The sequence below is a fragment of the Hippocampus guttulatus genome, chromosome 21 (assembly GCF_054856545.1).
Source record: "Hippocampus guttulatus isolate MCC_2025c chromosome 21, RoL_Hgut_1.0, whole genome shotgun sequence".
NCBI classification, from domain to species: domain Eukaryota; kingdom Metazoa; phylum Chordata; class Actinopteri; order Syngnathiformes; family Syngnathidae; genus Hippocampus; species Hippocampus guttulatus.
In genome coordinates, this window is record NC_141281.1 from 4,582,306 (window position 1) to 4,606,513 (window position 24,208).

The 24,208-nt window shown below is 44.1% G+C and overlaps 1 protein-coding gene across 3 annotated transcripts in view; it reads left to right on the plus strand.

Moving 5' to 3' along the window:
- LOC147186814 (guanine nucleotide exchange factor VAV3-like) overlaps positions 1 to 15,139 on the plus strand; it is a 46,399-nt gene extending 31,260 nt beyond the window's left edge. The window contains exons 18-29 of one of the 3 annotated variants that reach the window (XR_015098974.1): positions 301 to 323; positions 1,233 to 1,251; positions 2,773 to 2,903; positions 4,355 to 4,420; positions 4,885 to 4,919; positions 5,300 to 5,416; positions 6,300 to 6,387; positions 6,769 to 6,898; positions 10,661 to 10,741; positions 11,865 to 12,016; positions 12,147 to 12,651; positions 12,751 to 15,139. Coding sequence is in view for 2 of the 3 variants with exons in the window: in XM_086101703.1 (XP_085957829.1) it covers positions 301 to 323; positions 1,233 to 1,251; positions 2,773 to 2,903; positions 4,355 to 4,420; positions 4,885 to 4,919; positions 5,300 to 5,416; positions 6,300 to 6,387; positions 6,769 to 6,898; positions 10,661 to 10,741; positions 11,865 to 12,016; positions 12,147 to 12,191 (887 nt within the window). In the remaining variant the exon portion in view is untranslated. Of the gene's footprint in view, positions 1 to 300; positions 324 to 1,232; positions 1,252 to 2,772; positions 2,904 to 4,354; positions 4,421 to 4,884; positions 4,920 to 5,299; positions 5,417 to 6,299; positions 6,388 to 6,768; positions 6,899 to 10,660; positions 10,742 to 11,864; positions 12,017 to 12,146 lie in introns of all 3 variants that reach the window. The other 2 variants (XM_086101703.1, XM_086101704.1) reach the window with 2 other exon arrangements.
- The last annotated feature ends 9,069 nt before the right edge of the window (positions 15,140 to 24,208 follow it).

Below are 24,208 nucleotides of genomic sequence, written 5' to 3' on the forward strand. Positions count from 1 at the left end.
AAACTGGCGGAGCAAAAAAAAAAACGTAACCCAACAACAAAACACACTCACACATACACAAACCGACAGCTCGAGATCTGCCAAGCTCTCCTCCTCTCCAACCCCCAATCTCGTTACCTCCTCTACCTGAGCTGTCAGGTAGCGGCGGCAAAGCAAAACAAAGTGAAGCGCGGTCAAACACGAGGCGTCCGCCTTCACCACTAATGAGGGAGTGTTGTCTTGTACCGGCAAAGGCGTGCAAGTGTTTGCATGCACCTGCTAACCCGTCACTCACTATGCCTGTTCTCAAACCTCTTTCAGATCCCGGCTGCGTCAGAACTCAGGTGAGCTGCCGCTTGCGTTTGGGCTGATGTCAGCGCCGCGCGTCTGCTCTCCTTCTCTTCTCCCGAGTTGCGCCGCACCGACGGAGCTTTTCTCTCCTGCGGCTGTTTGCCAAGGAGACTCCATTTGACTTTGCACTCGGTACGGTCTACCTGTGCGGATTTAGCCCGAGTTGAATTTGGCGTCTTTTAAAAGCTCTCTTTGCTGCTGGGCGCTGCATTGCTGATGTGTGCATTGCTCTTAAGCACCCCCCCTCCCCCCCTGTGCAGCACATTACATGAGGATTTTCCTACAATGTACTTCAAAAGGTGTAGCCATAGCCTTGACTGTTCATGGTCTTTATGGGGATTACATTGCGACCGGAAGCGATTCTGACCAGCGGAATCATGAAAGCTTTTCTTGAGGTGACTTTGAGAACTGTCGCTACAGTTATACATCTATATGGCCAGTTTCTGCCAAGTAGTACATTTTGGGACTTGCCAAAAGTTGGAAAAGATGAACTGGTCTTTTCACCATCGATTTTTGGCACTTTTTCATCGGCGGTGCCAAGTGAAGTGGTCCAGTGTCTAAAACATGCAGCTAAACACCGCGGCCTGTTCATTGGTTGACAGAATTACCAAAAGGACAGATATGGCCTGCTTGTGTGATGTTACAATAGTTACGATACATACATTACTTCCAAAAATCTCGAGAATAAACAACAGTTCAAATACAGACGCACTTGTTGGAACGTCTTTACTGATGGTAAAATATGACAAGCTGGTATCAACTGAATATTTCCTTGCACATCACATTCAAGGTGCTGCACTGTATGTCAATGCAAAATTTGATTTGATCGTAAATGTGCATTTCAATGTCACCCTGTAACCTTTTTTTCTCTTTGTTGTTGTTGTTTTTTTTAAAAATTTCAGATGAAAGACCGAGACCCAGGTGAGAAGTCCAAATTCAGCAAGTATCCGTGACACCTTCTTATTTCATGCGATGTGCAAGTGCCTCTACCCTCTCATGACATCTGACCCAGAAACGCATACACATTGATGTTGTCCATCAGATGATGGCCCCGTACGCTTAGGAACACATTTGTGAATATAAAAGCCTTCTATAAAATGCAACCACAGACTGTGGATATCGGAGTACGATTACCGGTAGAATAGTTATTTCAAATCAGTGTCCGGCTCTACTTGGGCGTTTAGTTTTATAGCACAACGTGGGCAAGGCAGAATGCTGCACGTGCCTGTACGGCTCGTCCAGATTTGCAATTCGTTTTCCGACAATCCTCATCATTTCTTTTCTTTGCAACATCACCTTGCTCGGTCGAAGGTGATGTTGTCACCGAAGCAGATGCAAAGGAAAACCACGCGGTGTCAACAACTGAACCTAAATAAATCCACAATCAAGCCTGCAGAAAATTGCGCCGTAAACAAAAGCAATCAACGTGATCATCGCGTTGCTGCTTGAACGCGCATGTGCTCACCATCTCCCGTGAACCTCTCTGAGACAATCATTTTCCCTCCTCGCTATCCATTATGCTGCAGAAAATCATTTCTGACTGAAGACGCTCTGAAATCAATAGGCGTTTGATTGCTCCAGCCTTCGGCGTTTCATAACACTTTGACACCGCGCCCTTTGTCTGTTTTCAAAAAGGCGCTCTAAACACACGGCTCGTCCTTGTGCAGATCGGAATGCAATTCGTGCCCCCGAGACGCAATTCTCCACGACCGCATGTCTTCAGAGGTGCTTTTCAGGCAGGCTAGCGCACGTCAGGCTGCCGGCCTCGCCGCCAGAGCACTTGAACACGAGCGGCGCGGATAGATAAGCCGTGTTAAAATGGACAATATTTGCCTTGAGCCGTCCCCCTTTTCATCTTTCTCTTTCGTGTATTTCTCTGCAAAGCCGTGGCCACCTAGCACCGAGAAAAACAAACACGACGGATGTCGGCCATAATGCACAATCACAAAGTCCATTACCAAGTACTTTCAATGAAGGCCGTGTATATGAATCACATTAACGTTTCCTCAGGAGTTCCTCAAAATGTGCGTGATGAATTCTTCCAATCTTACCTCGCCTTCAAGTGTTTGATTACTGGCAGGAGCCTAGTTGTAGCTATACCTGCGTGTTGTAATGGGCCCAGATGATTTGTATGGGCAGGACCTGGCTGACAAGGGCTGTATTTGTATGTGTGTACACATGCAACCGATACTCCCTTTGATTATCCCCTAAAAAGAGCCATGAATAGTTAAGTGGAGCAAAGCCTGAGAATGACAAGCATGCCCGTTTACAACTAAGGTCAGAGGCACATTGACGCACATACTGATGAATCAAAGCAGTCGCTCCGGAAGGAACGCATCCAAGAAGGCGTTTAAAAAGTAGAGGGGCAAACGATCATGCGATTGTTTTTTTTTTTTTTTTTTTTAATGACTTGTGTGGGGACTCACGCGGTCCTGGTTGCAGGGCTGCCCAAGATGATGGTGATCAGGAACTATTTTGGCGTGCCGAGCCCGACTTCGGGGCCGGCGCTCAGCATCCAGACGGGTGACATTATCGAGTTAATCTGCGCCGACCTTCACAGCTCCTGGTGGCAGGTCAGAGTTGACACATCATCCCGCGCATTCAAGTCATCACCTATAACAGACACTTTATGGCATCATTTCGCCGGGTCAGAGTGACGTATCGCTACCGGTCAAGTTGTAGAAATGTTTTCAGCCGCAGACAAGCCAGTTAGTTATACAGAGAGCTTTTCCCATCACATTTTAAAATGAATTAAGATGACGTTAGAAAACAGACTCGGTTGTCTTGATCGTTTATAAAAATGCGCTTGTTGGAACTGTGTGCTCAGATGGGACAGCGATTGGCCAGACGTTTGGTCAGCGATGAAAGCCTGAAACGAGATTCATTCTTGTCGTCTTACAATGCGGGTGTCGAGAGGAAGTTGCTTGAATTCCAATCAATATTTTCTTGATTGTGTCACGACGGTGTCAATTGTAGATTGAAACTCCTAGCCCGTAGAAGCTCACAAAACAAATCATTTTGATCAACTATTGTATGTGTCAGAGTAGTTCCAGGAATGTCGAACCAAAGATATATTGCAAAAAAAAAAAAATAATAATAAATTACTCAAATTCCTTAAATGTTTATTTGATAGATTTAGCTTCATTATTTATTTACTTTGTGACAAAATTCCTGGAATTTGTCTGACACAGCTTGTATATTGAAAAAAAAAAAAGAGGAAACACAGTATAATACCCACCGTCACTGAGCTATGATTAATCCCTCAGCACGTTTAAATTGTATTAACATGCACAGCAAATAAATGATTCGTCAAGTTTGCAACCAGAAAGCAACAAAATAATCCCCAAGACAGATAAATAATGAAATTCATCTTTTGCAAAAGCTTGAGCGGAACCGGCCCAATCTGCCCAGTCGGCAAACATTCAATATCCATCACTTTTGCGGCCGGGCCACCGTAATCACTTTTGTCGTGGCTTCTGTGTGATAAATAGAATCGATCGCTGTAATTTCTTTCACTCAGTGGTTGCCTTCTGTTTACTCACTCAATGTCCCGGCTATAATCATGATTACATTCTTTGCGAGGATTGTCACACTGGTCACAATGACTCAGACCAGACGTGACGGGCGATGACCTCCACGGGCTGTTCATGGGCGCTGTAAATGTTAGGATGGAGGCTCAACGAGGTCACCAAAATATTAGAACCCCCTCTGTACTTTTGCACAACACCAGGAGAGACAATTAAGCTTCATTGCCTGAACCGAAGTCGGTAACTGCACTATGGTCACCAGCAAGCCCTCTATCACCTCAATAGGGACTCCCCGGTGTTTATAAATCAAGACATTAGAGTGCTCCTCGAGGGGAAAATAAGGGCTTCGCTTGCTGCCAGCTATTCTTTCGACAATAAAATAACAAGGGCTGTGTATATGCACCGCTCGGTGTCCTGCGCTAATTGTTCTTGAATTATTGCGACAGAGTCACCCGGACGTACAGTACATAACGCAATTATCTTCTCTGTGCTTTCAGGGCAAAATCCTGTCAACAAAAGAAGTTGGCTTCTTTCCCAGTGACGCTGTGAAGCCATGCCCGTGTGTAAGCACTAAGCAGCCTTCCCTTCTTGTTCTTCGACATACCACTGTCTCTTCTTTCGGTTCATCTGCTCCATGCGCATGCCAGTTTTTCGATGCGCCGGACCTGACATAAAATAAGAGTCTGACTCCACTGAATTATCAGTTGACTGTTTTTGTGACCTCGTCTCTTATCGCTCGCGGTAATAAACTCAAATGAGACCAACCTCTTCAGAAGTTTGACGCCTCTCTGAGACATGCGATACGCCAAGATCGCAGAGCATTCTGTTGTAAAAGATAGCAGCAAGTCTGAGCGGCATCTTTATTGAGGACATAAAGGCACCCGGGCTAAAATGTCCGCACATTGGATTTGGCGCCAAACCAATTGAATGTACTGTATTTGGTTGAGCCGATGTCGGGCGATGGTGTGATAGTTCACGAGACTAAAAAACGGCAATGTCCATTTTTGCCTGCTTTTGTTTGCTTCAGGTCCCAAAGCCCATTGATTACTCCTCCCAACAATGGTAAGTTTACAAATGAGCTTTTACTGCCTAATTAGATTGTCAATAGGAAGGTAGAGGCCTTTCCTAAATCACTGCTTTATTGGATAGAACTAAACACGGCAAACAGACGGATGTTTACAGCGCTTGATAGAGCTTCCAAATTGCCGAGACGCACTTGTCACTGATCAACGTCAATAGCGTAAGGCTTCCACAGTCCCCATAATGGGGATTTGACACTTCAAAATGGACAGTAGCCGCACACAAAAATGAGAGTACGAGAGTGTCGTCGATTCTTTTCACTCGCATCTATTTGAAGACTATTTACTGGTAATGCCTTTGCGGCCACAAAAATGGGGTGTTTGGTTATAAATGAGATGAGTTGTGTATTTTATGCTTTTCAGGTTTGCGGGACCGATGGAGAGACTGCAGGCGGAGGCAGAGCTCATCAACCGGGTCAACAGCACCTACTTGGTCCGCCATCGCAGCAGAGAGTACACAGAGTACGCCATCAGCATTAAGTAAGTCCCAACTGTGTTGTCATGCTGAGTCGGCTTTTACTTTCACATTGTTTTAAAGACAAGAGGGTCCCTTTCGCTTTTGAAGACATTGCTGACACTCGCGGTTCACGTTTGTTTCTCTTTGTAGCAAGGCTCTGGATGAAGCTATTTTGAAATTCCAAAAGTAGGTCAACATGATGAAAATCATACTTGTGTAAGAGCTTTTCTGTTCACCTAAAAAATAAAATAAATAAAGAGTGTGCATTATCTTCACACAAGCACAAACATCACTCTTTAAATCACGCTTATTTTCATTTTTGCTCTGACTGCCTTTGAGTTCAGAAATAATCTACTGAGATGATGTTCATCAAACCTGTTGGGGGAGTTTCACAGGTGACAAAGAAGAACAAATGCAGCATTTTTTTTTGCCATTTGTTTGGCTCTGTCCCATTGAAATCATCATCATAGAAATACAGTAAGGCTAAAAGACTGGAGCCGTGCAGCATTAACAGAAGATTTGGCTTGAAACAGCTTCAACTCATGCACATTGAGGCTGTTCTCGTGCTTTTTCCAAAGTGGCTTCAAAGTAAATTACGCCTCCCGACTGCAAGGGGGCGCCTGTGATCAGAAAACAATTACTCCCCCCTTGTTGCTTTAAATAAATTACAAAGACCACAAAGGTGAATAATCTCGAGTAGAGTAGGACTATGAATGATAAACAAGTGGGTGGGGGGAGCAGTTAGAGGCGCACGGTGCCTCAGATCACCCATCATTCGCACGTCAACCACCTTCGGGACCCTCTGCATTCCATTATGGTTTCACCGAGGGGCCGGGGGCCGGCCACCGATCGATGGCGGTGATCAGGGAGGGAAATTACATTCATAACTTATTCAATGGCCCACAGGTACAACAACGACGTGAAGCACATAAAAATCCTGACAAAAGAAGGCTGCTTCCACATTGCCGAGAACAAGAAGTTCAGGAGTCTGTTTGTGAGTCTCGGTTTTTGTTCTTCTCATTTTCCACTTCAACCGCTGCAGTTCGCAAATAAATCATTGGCTTTATTAAGGAAGTGTCAGAACCAGAATTTTATCCGAGCAATGTAAAAAAGAAAAAGAAAAAACTTTCGATTACAGATGTGTTGATACAGTATTGGCCCATTGACTTTGACGTCATCGCTTATCCAACACATACGGGAGGAAAGGTTCACCACATACACATACAATATGTATCAAGTACTGTACCATAATAGTCTGGTTTGTTTTGCACTATTTATAAATATTCACGAACGTCATTTTAGATCAGAAAAGTAAATAAGAAATAATATGACCAAATGTCCCTTTCAATTCAAGCACGCTTATGTGTGTGTTCAGGAGCTGATTGAGTACTACAAACATCACTCGCTCAGGGAGGGTTTTCGGAGTCTGGACACCACGTTGCAGTATCCATACCGGGAAGTGGAGAATTCTGCTATGCATCGCCTCAACCGCTCCGGTGGCAACAGTAAGTACGCTTGAGGAGGTGTGAAAGTCAAATGAAGACGTGGTGACCGAAATGCTTTGCACTTTTATTCCTTTGACCTTTTGAATTTACTTTCAATCAAAGGTCGCCGCGTGACAGTCTCAAAGCTTTTACCGAAAGGTTGAGGGACGTGTTTTTTGTTGTGTGCGGTTCAACATCTTAAGCAACCCCCCCCACCACCCCCCCCACCCCTCCGAAAAAACCCCAAACACTGATATGTCAAGTCAAGTCAAGTCAACTGTATTTATAGAGCACTTTCAAACAGCCATCGCTGCATACAAAGTGCTGTACATGGAACAATTTAACATGCACAATAATCAGTAAGACAAATCGGTATGAACCAATTCATGACTGAATCAAGGGCGGTGGCATCTCAATGATTTAAAGAACGCTCCCCATGTCGATGCACTCCGATTCTGCAGCGCTGTGAACTAAAACCGCAAGTTTAACTTTTTGCAGGTATAAGACCAGGTGTCCAAATACTTCTGTCCCTATACTTTCACACCAAATTACTTTTGTATTTTTTTTATTTTTTCAAACACACTTTTACTGTGTTTTTCCGTGTTGGTCTGTAATTCATCACAGCAGTACCAGTAGCATGTCAACGTTATGGCCACAAGTAGTTTGACGAACGAGCGGTTGTGGGATCTGACATTTGTGATCCGCCAGCCCATCCAAAACCATGTTGCATTTCCTCTTTCCAGTTTATGCTCCAAGCCTGCATCTCACGACTGTTGTTACTGGCTCGGCTGCTCTCTCTGCCCACCGCCCTCGGTGCTTTCTTCATCCTTCTCACAGCGCTTTAAACTCACCTGGGAGCATCTTCACAGCCTTACTGAAAAAGAGCTGCGCGGCTATTTGCTATTTGGAACAGTTCCGTCTCCGCTGACTTTTATTGTTGTTGTTGTTGTTTTTTCCTGAGCTCTGCGTCTCATTAGATTTGACAAGGGTATCTGCAGTTTCCAGACCATCAAATACTACAAATAAGTTCCAAGGGAGTTAAATGATCTGGTTAAACCTTCAGTGAACTAACCAAAGTGAAGGCAAGTGTGTTGTCTGAGCTTTGGGGCCTACTTTGCTCATTTTCATTTGAGTCCAGAGGCCACTAAATGAACCGATTAACCAGCGCATCTGATTTTTTTTATTTTTTTGAATCCCCAATGTTTTACATGTATTATTTAAAAATAAGCATTGGGCGAAGCTCTCGTGACTGACTCCTCTGCAGATTAAAGTATTTGTGAAGCTTCACTTGTGACATGGAAAAAATACGGGAATTCAGAATCTTTTACCGCCCGTTTGACCTTACCAAAAACAGAAGTTATGTTTTTCCACAATTGAGATTTGTTTGAAATGAACCATGAAGAAGATTTTGCAGAACCTTTTCCCCGTTTGGCTCTTGCTGTGGTTCGAGCGAGGATTTTTCTTTTCTCGTGTTCATGTTTTTGACTGTTTTTGTTGTTCCCCAAAATTCTGGCAGTAACTCAATCCAAAACAACGGTTACCATTTCTCACAATTTTTCATCTTTTTTTCCGAGCAGCAAAACTGTATTGGGGATGGCTGTTTCTTTTTTTTTGTACTCTGTCACTCATTATCCATACTCCCGTCTCAGAATTTAGGGCTGCTAATTAGGGTTGCATAAAGAAGAACAACATGCAGTAAGACTCTTTAGTGACAAGAGCTGGTGTTCTTGCCATAACTTTGACGAGAGATTTTAATGAGATCCTTGTGAGTGAGGAAAAAAAACCCAACACGTAACCATAGTGACACCTCTAAAACAAAAAAACGTTTCTTTCAGTACATCACCTGGTACTTTGTGCCATCGAGAAAATAAATCCCCTCCATGCCACTAATTGAGGATGTACCATTCGTCTCCTTTTGGCGCGTGTAGTACTAAACTCCAAACTTAGGATCATGGAGAGTTTAGTTTAGTTTTACTTTTAGGAAAACTCCAAATTCTGTGTGAGTGGCTTGTATTTTTGTTTCTCAATCTTGAGCTTTTTTGAGGAGAAGTAGACATTTGTTTTTCTTTATCGATATTGCTGTGGTAGAGGATGCCGGGTGGGAACAAGACTGAAAGGACCCCATCCCCCCTCCCCCGAAAAAACCTCAAGAAACTATTAAGGATTCACAGTTGACTGACTGCCTTCTTCGAAAAGTGCGGCGTGTGGTTCAGACTTTCAAAAGTCTATGTTCACCTCACACGGTGCTGCTGCCAAGCTGAATCTTTCGAGCGATGCCAGGGAGAAAAAAAAACAAAACAACAAAAGAGTCAACTCAGCGTGCGTGCGACACAGCGAGCAACGGTGCCCATCAATTGGTTGTTAAAACGACATCTGTGACTCATTTCTCCTGGCGTTCACGGTTTATTCACACGCCAGTTTATCGCTTCTAACAAGAGACGGCATGCTGATGGTCACATCGTCGACGAATCAAATGGGAGCAGATTGGTCAGTAGCCGTGTTGTGCTTTGGAAAACAAATTCCGCACTCTGGCTTTTATCTCTTCCAATGTTGTCCTGGTGAGCACATTTTCTTCGTTTGCTCCTTTGTTTTGATTGGCACTTTCTTCAAGGCGTGCAGGAATGCTAATGAATGCTTTGGTGGGCTCATTTGTCGCCAGACAGACCAGGCTGACCTAAAATGCTATTGAATGTTGCCGTGGAAACATCTCACCTCAAACCTTAAACCTCAAACCACTGATTCGATTTCTGTGCCTGTCCCCGCTGTGTGTTTATGACCACGAATTCCAAAAAAAAGAAGAAGACAAAAGCCAAAACTAAGCACATCGGATTCGAGTGGTGCCTTTTTGGCGTGCGTTTGAAGTGGACGGCCTTGCTTCCCCGTGCCCTTCTTACCTGGGCGCCGTTGGAGGCTGCTGAGCTGTCTCTCTGCGGGCTGATTAGTACTCATTCCAAAGAGCAGCAGAGCTCGCCGCCTCATCTCCCTTTACGGCATACCAATAACATGGGCCAGTTAACTCGCCAGCAAGCATTGTTCAGAACAGCATGTTTCTCATTAAGTGCAGTCATTTATCTGCCATTAGTCAGAACAAATGTTGACTCCTCCGGAATCGTGGAAAAAAAAACAATCAACTTGTACATGTGACAATTATTTGTCGTATACACTCGTCAGGCACCTCAGCGGGTACCCTCGTACCGTCTAATGAGGTTTGATTTAAAAGCCGCATCATAAAATACAGACGATAAAGTCCCCACCCCTCCCCCCCGGTCTTGTGGCTAAATGAGAGAAACAAAATATTTCTCAAACACAATGCAAAAGAAATGGTCAATTGATCAAGGTATATTGAGCAACAGTTTTGTTTTTATCATAGCCGAGTTAGAAATGGCTGATGCTCTAAATGTTATACGAGTCCCCTTTCAGGGGCCAGACAGATTAACGCAAGATGTGTCTCTCTCTGCATTTCGGGGGCGCTTCTTTTGTGAGATCACCAATTTGGGAATGATTGACCTTTAAACGATCGAGGACGATCTCTGTGGTTTTATTACCGCAGAACACCAAATGGGGCTTCCTTGAGGTCTTATGAAAATGGGATGAATGTCAAAAGAGTCATAAACTTCACATCTGTGACTTGTTGAACATTCCCTACCAGAGGCTGCGTTCTTTTGTTACCTCTGAAAACATTTTTCTTTGCCTCTTTCTCTCTTCCACCCCCCCCCCCCCCCCCATCCCTGCACTCTTTCCTCTTGCAACCCGCCGCTTCCTGCTTGGCTCGCCCCGCCATAGCCCCATTGCTCTGCGGGTTCTCTTTTGTAACCCCTGCCGGCTACAGCTTTGTACCTCCTTCCTCTGCCCCCTTCTGGTCAGGTACAGGTATCACTTCTCTTTCTGTGTCTGTCATTGCGTTTTATGGACAGTTGTGACATCATGACTGTTGTATGACTGTCTGTTTATTTGTCTGTTGTTTATTTAGTTAAACATCTGAATATTGTGTGGGGCAAAAATTTAATGTTGTCAAGTGGCTGCAAGCGATGGATTTCGATGCATTTTTTTAAAGTAGACATATAGTCTACTTAGAAAAGCGTATCTGGATCCAGATGATTTGATTTGATGCAACCACTCGACGAAATGAAATGGATTCAAATCAACACTGCATTTCTTTCAGTGCACTTGGGCCCCGATGTGCTGAATGAATCCAGCCCCGAGCGTGTCTCAAAGAGAGCTTTTTTTTTTCAAGCGACAAAGTAGTGGGTGGCTTTGCCCGATGTGTGTACCTGTCAGACTGAAAGGTGGAAGCATCAGATATTATATCCCCTTGGCCATAGTTGTAAAGGTCTGACATTCCATTTCCACATGTCAGGGCTCACTCGACTCGAGCCAACTTTCACCCTCTGGAGGCGTGAGAACGCCGGAAAGGCAGACGGGCGGGATGGAAGAGCACTAACTAGCTAACCTGCTCCCCATGTGTCTCTCAGACTGCTTGACAGGATGTCTGGTCTGCACAAATGCTACCGTCAGACTAGCCGAGTCCAAAAGCTACCAGAGAAACCCACCCGTGGTGCTGTGGCACACTTATGTTCAATGTGAAAGATGAGGGGTGTGGCAGGAAAATTGTTCTCTTTCTTAATTACTTTCTTGTGCCGTCTATGCTAGCCACATATAGTGGCAGGTGTACAATAGTCACATGCTCTTGCATTTAATGACTGACGGTACAGTTGACCGAGAAAATCAGGTTGTGTTCAATAAATCAAGCCCAAATTTCACACCGAGTTAGTCAATATTTCAGTAATTGAGTTCAAATTTCATTAATCGTGCTTTCTGTGACATTTTCTTTTGGTGGTGTGCCGTGAGATGTTTCTAATATAAAATTGGCGTCTCACAATTCAATAAATCAACAGGTAGCAGGAGCTATAAGCTTGGGGCAGATTTATTTCTCTTTCTTTTCGAAAACCTCGATCATTTCACCATTTCTCTTTGTGTCTTTCCCCAGTGTTCACTCCGAAAGTGATTGGCGTGGCCATTGCACGGTACGATTTCAGTTCCCGCGACACGCGCGAGCTCTCGCTGCAGGAGGGCGACCTGGTGAAGATTTACACCAAGTCTGGAGCCAACGGGTGGTGGAGAGGCGAGGTCAAAGGGAGGGTAAGTCCGACAACTCCCCATTCTTAACTCATTCACTCCGACTTGGGTCGCACAAAAACAAACAGTTTAATGAGAAAAGTGCTGCCCGAGACGCCATTCATTTGCTAACATGGCGCCCTTGTCCCCTCAGATTGGCTGGTTTCCATCCACATATGTAGAGGAAGGCGAGGAGTGAGCGGCGCATTGACAAAAGAAGAAGGACGCCAGTCAAATTAATGAGCTCAGAGCCAGCGGAGCCTTGTTGCTTTTCCCCATCCAGAGGCCTTTGGGAGCAAACAAAAAGAGCTGCTGAACACCCGTGACCCAAAGATGGCCACAACCTTTCTGCTTGGCTCGGTGCGACTGAGCAACTTCAGCATCTACAAGCAGCAACTTGCCCATCAGCGGGGCACGCGGGCTCGCCAGATGCCTGGCCATCCATAATATCCCGCCTCTTTCTGCCCCAACCAGCCACAGCCTCCCCTGCGCAAATCCCACCTGCTTTTCTTGCCAACTTGGCTGGTGCAGACATGTCAAAAAGCTGGAACTCAGATGCCACTCTTCCTTCCACTCATGCACTCATCCGTCCCTTCACAACGCTCGCACTCCTTCTGCCTCTCGAGGGAATGGAGCCAACCAAGCAAGCTGGAAAGGAGGTGTGGGTCCTTTCCAAAAAAAAAAAAAAATCCCTTTCACTTCCTCTTCCCACTTTGATGACATTTCAGTGGCTTTGACCTTGCGTGTGTTTGTTCCAGTAACGAAGGTGGTTATTGATGACTCCGTGGCCCACCCTGGCGCAGCATCCAGCACTCAAAATCCCCCTCTTTGATTGCGATCGCCGCGCTTCCACTCATGCAGGAGATAGAAGATAAAGACGGCGTTGACGGGCAGCGTCCGCAATTGATGGCTCGTGTTCCTATTTTCCTCCGGCTGCTCACGTTTTTTTTTTTTTTTATCTCCGACGCAGACTCTCGTGTTTTAGCTCGCGTCGGCCGTTCGTGATCCTTTTGCTTATCACTGGCAGAAGCCCATCCGCGGGAGGCTTTATCTTGTTGGAGGTATTACGGGCCCGTCGGGGAGAACACACCGCACAGTCTGCCGGCCACCTGACCCGGGAGGAAATCAGCCCTTTGACTTAGGTTAGGGCCATTTTTTTTTTCATTCAGGGGCTCGATCCTTCCACAATGCTATTGAAACACATTTACGATCCAACAAGGCCTCAAGGCCACCTGCACACTTGACCTCCACATGACCATATACCACGTGTAATCCAATACTTATCAATGCCAGGGTACCCGAGTGGAGGGCAAAACTGGATTCCCACTGCACACCAATCTCAGACAATGTAAACTTAGTCCACGCAATACTCAATGGTACTGTAGAATAAATTTTTCAGTTGGACGTATAGAACTTAATGGGAGTTAACTGGAATGTTCAGTATACGGATTTCATACAATGCTGTGTACAGTATTTAAAAAAATATCACATTTTTTCCCCTAAATTTAGTTCTTAACATGTTGTTATCGAGCTACGTTTTTTTTTTTAATTTCTCCTTCCACAAACACCAGCATTCACACACTAAGATTACACACACGCACGTGTGACATTTTAAAACCTCACCCCTCGTTTCCCTTTTTTCCAATGAGGATGCTATTTGTTAGAATTCATGGGAGGGGAAAAACACGTGAAGTACATAAGATATCGAAGATTATTCCACGCACGCATCCCCACACAGTCCAGAGGTGACATTGAAGCAGAGCCACTTGTTAGTCAGGAGACTGAGATTTTATTTGATGAACAGATGGACCGCGCCTCTGGAAACACACCTTGGGGCCTCGTGACCTCATGGTGTGTGAGGCCCCCCCCAGGCGTTTGTGACACTCACGCATTTTGTAAGATGAACATTTATTTGTAAAAATATGCTGTTCCCCTATTATTAGAAATGTTATATTTGGAAATGAGTAACACAGGCAAAGCTGCTGCACACTTATGTGTGTGTGTGTGTGTGTGTGTGTGTTTGTGTGCGCGTTTCTTTTCTGTACGTCTTTTGGTCAAATACTGGTTCTTAGATTTGACACATATGTAGGTCCACAAGTGACCACCAGAGGGAAGTCTCCTTCATTTGCGGTTGGTCACCTTCAGCTTGGCAAAGGTTTGAGATGACATCATCTGAACAATAGTTAATGGTGACATTAAACCAAGTGAGCAGGAACAAACTAAGCGTGCTCTCTCTCTCTCACTTTTTTTTTTTATTCTCTAAGGTCCACAAATTTCACCATAGATTTCCAGAATGATCATGTTTGATAGGAAGTCCTTAAATGCTCTTTACGCATTTGCCGAGCTTCCCTTAACCAATTCCACAAAGCAAACATTCTTATTCGGTCTAGTGGACCATGAAGAAACAAACCCTCTCGGGAGACCGACAGTGGGTTTCTCTAATGGCGGACTGTGGTAATCCACTCCCACTGTGCTTCTGTGCCCAAACGAACTCTGACGGCGAAGTCATTTACAAGTGCGGCCTTTCCTTCCACCTAGTGTGCTTCCAGATTTTTTTTTCCTCAAATTTCTTTGCCCAGGAGGAAGGCTCAAGGGTATCTGCAATCTAATCATGACACCATCTCTACACATGCCGCATCCGTCTCTCTGTCGGTTCCTCTCTGGCTGGTCCTAAGTCACAGCAGTCCCTCACACTCCTCTTTCCCCCATCCATCTATAATCCAAGCTCGGTCCTCCCGTTTTCATTGTGGATTCTGTCCCTCAAGTGAAGCTCGAGGGCTGTGTGGTGTGATGCTTCCGAGTCAACCCAAGCAAAATGTTTTCGAATGGACTTGGAAAATGGATTTTACATGCCAGTTAATTAATAGATGTCCTTCAAATGTGATCTTTTCCTTCCCAAGCAGTCTCTCTGTTGTGTGTGGACGTCTCGCCGACTTAAGTTTGTGTCTGCTCTGTGTTATTGAACCAAAGATTTACTGTATGCTGTGTTTACTGTACAGTCAATATTATTGTCTTTTACCATGGTACAACCGCTGTGGCCTAAATTGAAAAACAGCTCAGGCCAGTGTAGCATTCCCCTGTATATTTTTATTGTACCATAATGTAAAATATGTTTATAGTATATAATAAAAAAAAATATGTTGCTTATTTAAATGTGGTGTCATTCATTCATACGGCACTGACAATTCTTGATACTAATTTATATAAACGTTGGTTTGGACTGAAATAGTGTGAACAGTTCAATATGCAAATTAAAGTCAGATTGTGGTCACTGAAATGGAACATCTCACATTCAATAAAAGTATTCATTTATGAGAATAGAGAGGGAAAAAGTAGTCGTTCAGAATATTGATGCCTTAAAAAAAAGGTGTGTTTTTTTATTCTCTGGGAAAATATTTTGGATTTACTTTTGAAAATAAGCACATTTTGTTTCATGAAGCTTTTATGCAATTTTGGGGGAGCAAATCCAAAACACTGCAGACCCTAAATGGTTTTTGTGAGATCAGCACCATGGACAGCACCAAACGTGTTGCGGTCAAACCAACCAAACCAAGGTGAGTGTCCACACCGTTTTGTTGCATTCAAAAAAGATTTTTCTGGCATTGTAACCAATACACGCAGGTGGTCACTACTTCATTAAAAGGGCCACCCATGGTAGGTTTGCAAATACAGCAAGTGTCATTTGAATTAAATAACATTTGTAACATCCTGTCATGGTCCAGGACCGAACCGAATTTTTGGATTCTAAAAATGCAGGCTCAGACAAAGTGCGATAACAGAAAATCGCACCGACAAAGTACAAACTAAAATCGCCGGTCACAAAAAGCGTTTGCAAAGGCAAGGTACAACAGAACACCGAGAACACACAAACGAAATATCAAAAGTCCAAGGCTCAAGATCAAATGAAGAAATAGTGAAAACACAAAGTTCGATGACAAAATGAGAGCAACTATGAAAGGCACAGAATGCAACACTTAAGGCACAACAGTGAGCAAAATCAATAGAGCAACACTTACCAGGCACCTTGGCAGTCCTGAGATCCATGGCAAGGCTTGATTGGAAAACACAGCACAGGTGCACCTGCTGGAGGGCAACGCCCTTCACTCCAGCTGGAGCTGCAACACAATCAAGACAGAACATGACACATCCCTTCAAAATAAAATAAAATAAAATAAAAATAATGCATACCCTTATTAGGGTCCCATTTGAACAGTAGCCTATCCCAACTGACTTTTGAGAGAAATGGGTTCACCCTGCACTGGACACCAGCCAATTAAAGATCTTACATACTTTTAAAAGTAGATGCTGAATGAATCTAATTCCAAACCATATGATGCATGATTTGTTTTTGTTTTGTAGCCTTTATACTGTAATGATTTGCAAAGGTTTCCTCATAAGAGGAAGCTAATAGGAAGAGTGGGTGATGGCAGTTTAGCGACACCGATCAAATGTCGGTGTCATGGTGTTAGATGTGTGTTCTGTTGTTGTTATCGCCACAGGACGTAAATAACCTGTAGCCAGTGGGGGGCTGGTTCTCACTTGCTTGTTGGTTAATAAGTGTGAATGGATGAGGGGTTAAAAGTGTCTCCTGTGGGTATCATCAGGCTGATGAACCAGTTCATCTGAACTTCCACTGACAGTGAGAACACGTAGAATACATGAGGGTTCCTGGCATGTATTTATGGTATTATGAAAATGTATCGATTAGGATACAGAGAATCCTGTTTGAATGTAAACTGTGTGATGTTCACTTTGGCCATCTGGTGGCAGGTCACCCGCTGCTGCACAAGACTGACGCTGAGGCACCAAAATGCTCTGTGATTTTTTTGCAGCGCGACAGCGGCCGGTGATGCCTCCCGCGCCCACCAGCCAGACTTGGCCTGGGCCAGTTTGGCTCACACCGGTCCACTTCCAGCTGAGGCGGGAACACCGATCAGACAGATGGCTGGTGACATCAGCATTCTACTTAGCAATGACATATTTGCTGTTGACTCTTCAGGATATTGAAAATTCTACCAGCTTTGTGAAGACAAATTAAAAGAAAATAATAAATATAATTTTAGTTGTGAAAAAAGATTTTTAAAAAAGGCCATTTCATCACTGCATTTAATTCATCCAATGAACATTCGTGTTGCCCCGATAAAGAATCTCCACGATGCACTTTAAGACAACCACGCTAAGCTCTGGTGGGCTATGTAAAATGGTAAGCCTCGAGTGTGGCGCACAGTGTGCTCTCGAGAGTCGACATAGTCTGCTGCTGACAGCAAATATTGAATACGTACAGTGCGACATCTGACATGAAAAGCAATCATTCGGCTTCAATTTGAAAAATATCCCCGCGGTCATACATGATGTGCATGACAATTAATTGCTGTCCAGTTAACAATGCTAATATGATGGTGGCCATGTGACCCTGGAACAGATTATTTCTCATTTGAATGATTTGATATGGCGCACATTGTTTGGGAGGAGGATTAGCTTCCCAGAACAAATTGTGCTCAACCTTCGAGGCTCCAAAATATTATTAAAACCCCATTTGAAACCCGCTGAGCCTCCCCTTGACTCTCACGTGTCAGTTTATAACCACAGTCACTCATTTACAACAACAACACACATTAAAGCAACCCAATTTTTCCAAGCGAAAGTGTCATTTGTGGTATCTAATCCCACAGACGATATCATTTCTTCGGAAAACATTTTTTTTTTTCCAGGCCGCAAATCTCATAACGTTTTCTATATTTTGAATTCCGCTGCACTCCACGTTTGCCAGTCTATTTCTCACTGGCGCCCGTGCTTTCTCAAGGTTTATTGCTGTCTTTTGGAGCCACGAGGGAGTCATCATTGCTGCCAGACGGTGGTGGCTGCTGTGTGTAAATATCAAGAAGCAGCTCTGCACCCCTGAGCCCCCCCCCCCCCCCCCCCCCTTCTCCCACCCCACCCACCCGACGTGTTTTCCTGGAGACTATCAGCGTTGCATGAACACCGAGCTGAAAGCTACAGAACATACTCAGACAGCTCATCAACATAAAACACACACGTACATACATTAGCATCAGCTGTTTCCGATCATTTTCTCGCACGTTGCAACACTATTTTAAGAAATAGAATACTTTCATTTCACTTACATTTTTTTTTTTTTGCAATTGATGCATCCCTGGCTTGAAGCTTTGCCCACAAAGCTTTTCTAGTGTGTCCTTAGAGCTTTACATCGTCCTCAAGTGTGTAGGGTGACTCCAACTGGATCCAGCATGAAATGAATCACTCATGCATCGCTCCTGCATACTAAAGGTGCTCTTTCCAAAGCTTCTCTTCTTTCTCTTCTGCCTTCGGTTTCTCTATTCACACTCACACAAGCGTGCATCACAGTCATGAGAACAGATGGTGGCACCGACATTGCTTATTTGCATGTTTAAAAACTGGTGAAAAGCATGATTTGCTTGAGGGATCAATACATTTGGCTATGCTTTATGGGCAGATTTGAACACATTTGCCTCGCTGTTTTCTGAAATCGTTTAGTGAAAAACAGCCAATGACAATCAAAATCTTTGGTTTGCAAAATATGTTGGCGCAAAGATAAAAAAAATATATACTGTATATATATATATATGACATTATCTCTCTCTCTCTCTCCTTCACACACACACACATATAAAAGGAATAGAAGAAACATCCATCTATCCATCCATTTTCCGAACCGCTTGATCCTCACTAGGGTCGCGGGGGGTGCTGGAGCCTATCCCAGCCGTCTTCGGGCAGTAGGCGGGGGACACCCTAAATCGGTTGCCAGCCAATCGCAGGGCACACAGAGACAAACAACCATCCACGCTCACAATCACACCTAGGGACAATTTTAGAGAGTTCAATCCGCCTGCCACGCATGTTTTTGGAATGTGGGAGGAAACCGGAGTACCCGGAGAAAACCCACGCAGGCCCGGGGAGAACATGCAAACTCCACACAGTGAGGCCGGAGCTGGAATTGAACCCGGTACCTCTGCACTGTGAAGTCGACGTGCACAGAAGAAACATTCCACATGCAATTTGAGTATCTTAATACTTTTAACATATTGCTTCAAGGCTAGGAAAGAATGTATGTACAGTGTGTGATGCTCTGGTGTGGGAGATGTCTTATCAAACTTTTTCAAGCTCTTCAAGGACAGGTTGGTCAACTGTGAACTGCAGATGCCCTTCATTTTTCTTACATTTCAAATCCATCTACCCATTTCTGTTGTGCTTTACCTCATTCGGGTCACCGGTGAACTGGAGCCGACCTCGGCTGATGTTGGCTGAAAGGCTGGATACGTATAAAGAACCAGTCGCACTCCAATTCAAACCTGTGGTTGAGTCACCTGAGGCAGAAAGTAGAATAAAACAACAGCCATGGTTTCCAGCGAGTATCATCAGCTTGCTGTTCGACAGTAAACAGGACCAGATTTCCTCAAATTCAGAGTGGCCGTTTTGCACAACAGCAATCTCATGCAAATGACTTCCGTGTCGTCAATAAATTCATGCGTATAGTTAATTCCTTTTGGGATACAGGACAGCAGTCTACAACAGGAACACTGTTGAACCAGATATTTGTGTTTGTTGAAAAAATGCTCAACTCTGCTCTCAAAATAAGTACAAGCATGAGCTTGGTTTCTAAACTACAAAGCCGCTGCAGGGGAGAGGAAATTCGGAAACCTCCAAGTCACTTGTTGAACAGCAAGCCGTCCTCATTTGGAACTGAGCTGACAGCTCTGCTCGCTTCCCTCTGGGTTCAACGTTCACATCACAAACACAAAGACCCCGTGGCATGGCTCACTGACAACACTTTAAGCGAAACATTCTAATTAATTGGGTTTAATTCTGAATTCCGGAGTTGGGGGGAAAAAGGCCTTTGTGGTTGATGTGTGCACTACAACAATTACTCATCTTGATGAGCAGGCGATTATAAATGAGGCAATTAACACGCTGTCACATTGGACGGGAAAGAGCCTTGGCGCTTTGTCCCTCCCTGATTTTTTTTTTCCGTCTTTTCACCTAACAAACTTCAGGCTTGAGTCTCGTCCTGACACTCTCTGTCAGACTGTCAGGAGTGGGAGGGGCTGGTGACCAAAGGTTGAACCGGGTGTTGAAGTGCCTGTGACAGCAGTGGGTCCATCCTGGACATTTGACCCCATCAAAACACAGCAAGCACTTTAAATGGGGCTGCTGCATCCTTCTCTTCAGGTTCAGGATCACCTGGTATAAACACACACACGCACACACACACACATTTGCTGCCAGCGAGCCAAATCCCCAGGCGAGAGCTGGGGGCTGCAGAGAGGGGGAACACATTAGCCTAATAAGGGCCATCTGGTGGCCATTCATTAACTTGACCATCCTTGAAGTCCCCGACCCAAAATGTCATTTTTCACTTGACGGAGGAATCCATTAGGTGACCACATGAACTTGGGTCACGCTTGGAAAAAAGTGAGTGAAAAATAAATGAAAGTGAGATTTGAAAAAGAGGTGGGGTGGGGACATGAGGATGACTTACAGGAAGTATTGAGGCCAAAATCGCATAGAGAAGCTGTGCTGGAGTCGATCACAGCTGCCTTTGGTCCAGAGGTGTGTGGGGTCCACCCTCATTTTTTTTTTTTTTTTTGCCAGCCAATCACAGGCTCAAATATATTTATTTTTTTGTTTTGTCAATTTCAAAAGGGTCAGCTTCAATTTCAATTCGGTGGTTACACCTGAGCCACCATGACAGCTGTCAGTGCAGTTCATTTCACACTTTAATCATATCCATTTAGCATGAAAGTCAGTGATTAAATCATATACGCATGTGCAACAGGAGTCTTTACGATATAATCACATTTTCTGATGAGTCGATCTTATGATAACAGCCAGACAAGGTCGTGTGTGGATGGCGGATGGACAGATGAGTTCTTGTGCTTTTACATTTGTCAGTGTGGCACTGCGAGCGATTGGCTTGGAATGTTTCACTTCTGCTGCACAGGTCACACGGATCAGTTGGATTACAGTTTCAAAAAAAAAAAGTTTAAAAAATTGAATAAAACGATTGCTTCATGTTATGTTCAAGGTGGCTGGTAAATTTATGTAACCATAGTTGCAGCCGGTGATGCAAATTTTTACAATCTAAATGCCCCAAATCAATCAAAATTCTGCACATCTGAACATTTTTAGATCAATTTTTCAGCCCTGCACACCTTGCACACGGCACAGCAGTCACTCAGGGAGGTATTCATTTCAGTGTGCGTACAACGTGTTATCGTTGTTGTCGAGCTGGGCACTTGAATGCTTGGCCGCTTTAATCTACGTTTAAAAAAAAAAACAAAAAAAAACGCCAAACTATAGCACTGGAATCACCAATCGTTATAATTTGCAGTATACAACAGCCCAATTAAAATGTAAAAGTGTCACTGCAGTTTTGGCAAACTGCAGAGGGACTTTGTCCAACAGTGCACACACACACACACACACATACACACACGCGTGCGCACACACATTGCTGTCTATCGCCTGGGGGATAAGCCAAAGCTAAACAGGTATGCCCTGCTCCTCCGAGACGACTTAATGAAGCTTTTCCTGGGCAACACTGCAGGTCGCTGTGTCTGCTCATCATTACAAAAAATAAAAAATAAAAATAAAAAGATAAAGGACGTAACACAAAGAAAACAAATGCTTTCTTGGAAATCACTTTTAAAGTTGAGCCCGGCGTCACGACTGGGTTTGCACTTCCAAACCGTCCTTGACTCACTGCAAATATCTCCTCAAATTTATTTAAAAGTTGTATTGAATCAGGCACCAATCAACACGCCGAATCGAAACCATGAAGGTTACCAGATAATACTGCTGCCACGTGCAGTTTATTTCATGTTTACGTCTTCCCCATCTATATTAAATAATTATGTTTGATTTGTTGCCAAAGCGCATGCTGAGATATTCCCATGAGGAGGTCTGGACCACAACAAAGCTGATCCAATCCGTATTTGTGCCGCATACGGCAGCGGTGGAGCCAACTTTATTTATAGCACCATAGATGATCCTTTATAAGACTTTTTTTTTTAAAACTCTCGATTCTTGTTGATAATGCTTGGAGTGGTCACAACGTGGAGACATGCATGTGAATAGAATGTGAAAATACCGCATGGCAATAAACTGGAGTCAAAATATAAGTTGGAGGTTTTCGATCAAATCCGATCTGAAGATGATCCAGTTCATTTGACCCTTCCTGCAAGTCAATCGTCTCAAAAAAAATCGCTGTAGCCTTTTCTCACATGTCTGAAATGGTCTTTACACATCAGGTGTTTCCCTGCAGGCATAACACATCCTTTCTATATCTAGCAAGACAGCTGCCACAGGTCTTATTAGAGAAACACTGACTAGAACGAGCAGCCGTGTGACTGGCTGCAGAGCATATGATACGCGCATGATTATCTGTTACTCTAATATATTACCGTCAAAGTAATCGACCTGGAGTGACGCCGACAGAGATGTTTTTATTTTTATTTTTAACTTACATCATGAAATCAGCAGCTGGTTGCTGACCATGACAACTGTACACAGTGAAGAGTTCATCTCAACACAGCAGCGAAGAAATGCTGAAGGCCTTGTGGATGAATGGACGCAAATGAAGCTGACCAAGGTCAACATGTATCAAAATCATTTTCATTGTCCAAAATACTTTTTGATATTTGGGCCTTGCCACTTTATACCACCCAGACATTGTTCAGTCTATTCGTCATGCTGAGTTCTGTTGATGCTGTGGCAGGCGCAAACTGTTTGCGAGCTGCACACACACAACATTTGTGGAAATCAGCCAGTGTGGACTCAGCTTGGTGTTGCCCAAACACAGGCTGTCGCCTCCAACATTTTTATATTCAATTATTTGACTTTTTGACTTTGACGTAAGCGAATGTGTCACAATCTCGCAAGTGACATATGCGAGGGCACGTCTGATTTATTTATCACCCACTAAATAGTTTTTCAGTTTGGACGTCTGGAGCGAAGACACTTCACCATCAAAAGATAAGGTCCGTGCCAATCAATGCAAACAGAAAAGTCCAGCTGAAACGATCCTTGTTAACAGGTAAATAGAGTGTCTACACAGCCGACAGATTGCAAGTCAAACGGCATCAGTCACCAATAGAAGCGCTCATTGGTAGGCTAGACTGATGCACAAATTACCTTGACCAAGGTTAAGGCATTTCATTTATTTATATCTCCTGAATTAATTAGCCATTCACTCAACGATCATGTTAACTATGTCTAAATTTCCGCCGCGTCTGTTTTCAAATCAATTTAGCCGGCGAACCATAAATAATGGCTGACATTGGTCTGAGGTCTTCCTTTCCAAGCAGTTTACCCTCACGTGGCGTCTTCTTTTCGAGTGGCAGTTCACGCACATTTGAAAAACACTTGCGCACCGCCGTGAAAGGTGAAAATCATTCATTTGAACCGTTGACCCTGTTTCGTCAATGGATCGGATGACGTGAAAAAGTAAGAACAGGCGCTGCCATCGGAGAACGCTTTGGCTTTTGCCGCCCCGATGAGCAGGTGACATCATGGTGAAATAATCATTTGCGATCCCCAAGTGTTGTACACCCTTCCGGTCGAACTTTTTGAGTGGTGCAAAATGAGAAAGTGCGGAGTGAGGCTTCCGTGTTTCAGGATGTCGATGAACTGTCAAGTGTATGACAAGAGCCACGACATAAAGTTTGAGCACAGGCACATCAATTCTTGTAAATATTTAATTCTGTGCCTCTGACAAGGCACACCACTGAAACAAATCGGTACCAGTATGAATTCCAGCTAAGCGGCATGGAAATATCGCCAAAGCTGACGCACTCATTGAATTTTTATTTTATTTTTTTAACGCCACCATTAGAACGGAGCAGTCAGCTTGTGGCTCGGATTGAATACATTTTGTCGGCACATCCGAGAGCCGAGGCAGCATTTGTCTGCATGTGACATTCTGCATTTGATTTTTTTGGGACAATTTTTACTTTTGCTCTCAACATATCTAAACAGATAAATCATTTCCATTTCCATCTGCAGATGACGACAATGTACAAAAAGGCAAAAATAGAGAAAGGCAACCGTGGTTGAACTCTCCATTGACCGATTGGTTGAGTGACAGAGGCTGCAAAATGCGAATGTAGTCTTCTCCTTTGGCACTCGAATGTCGCAGCGGTTTCACGACGATGTAAAACATGACTGACTCATGAAAAC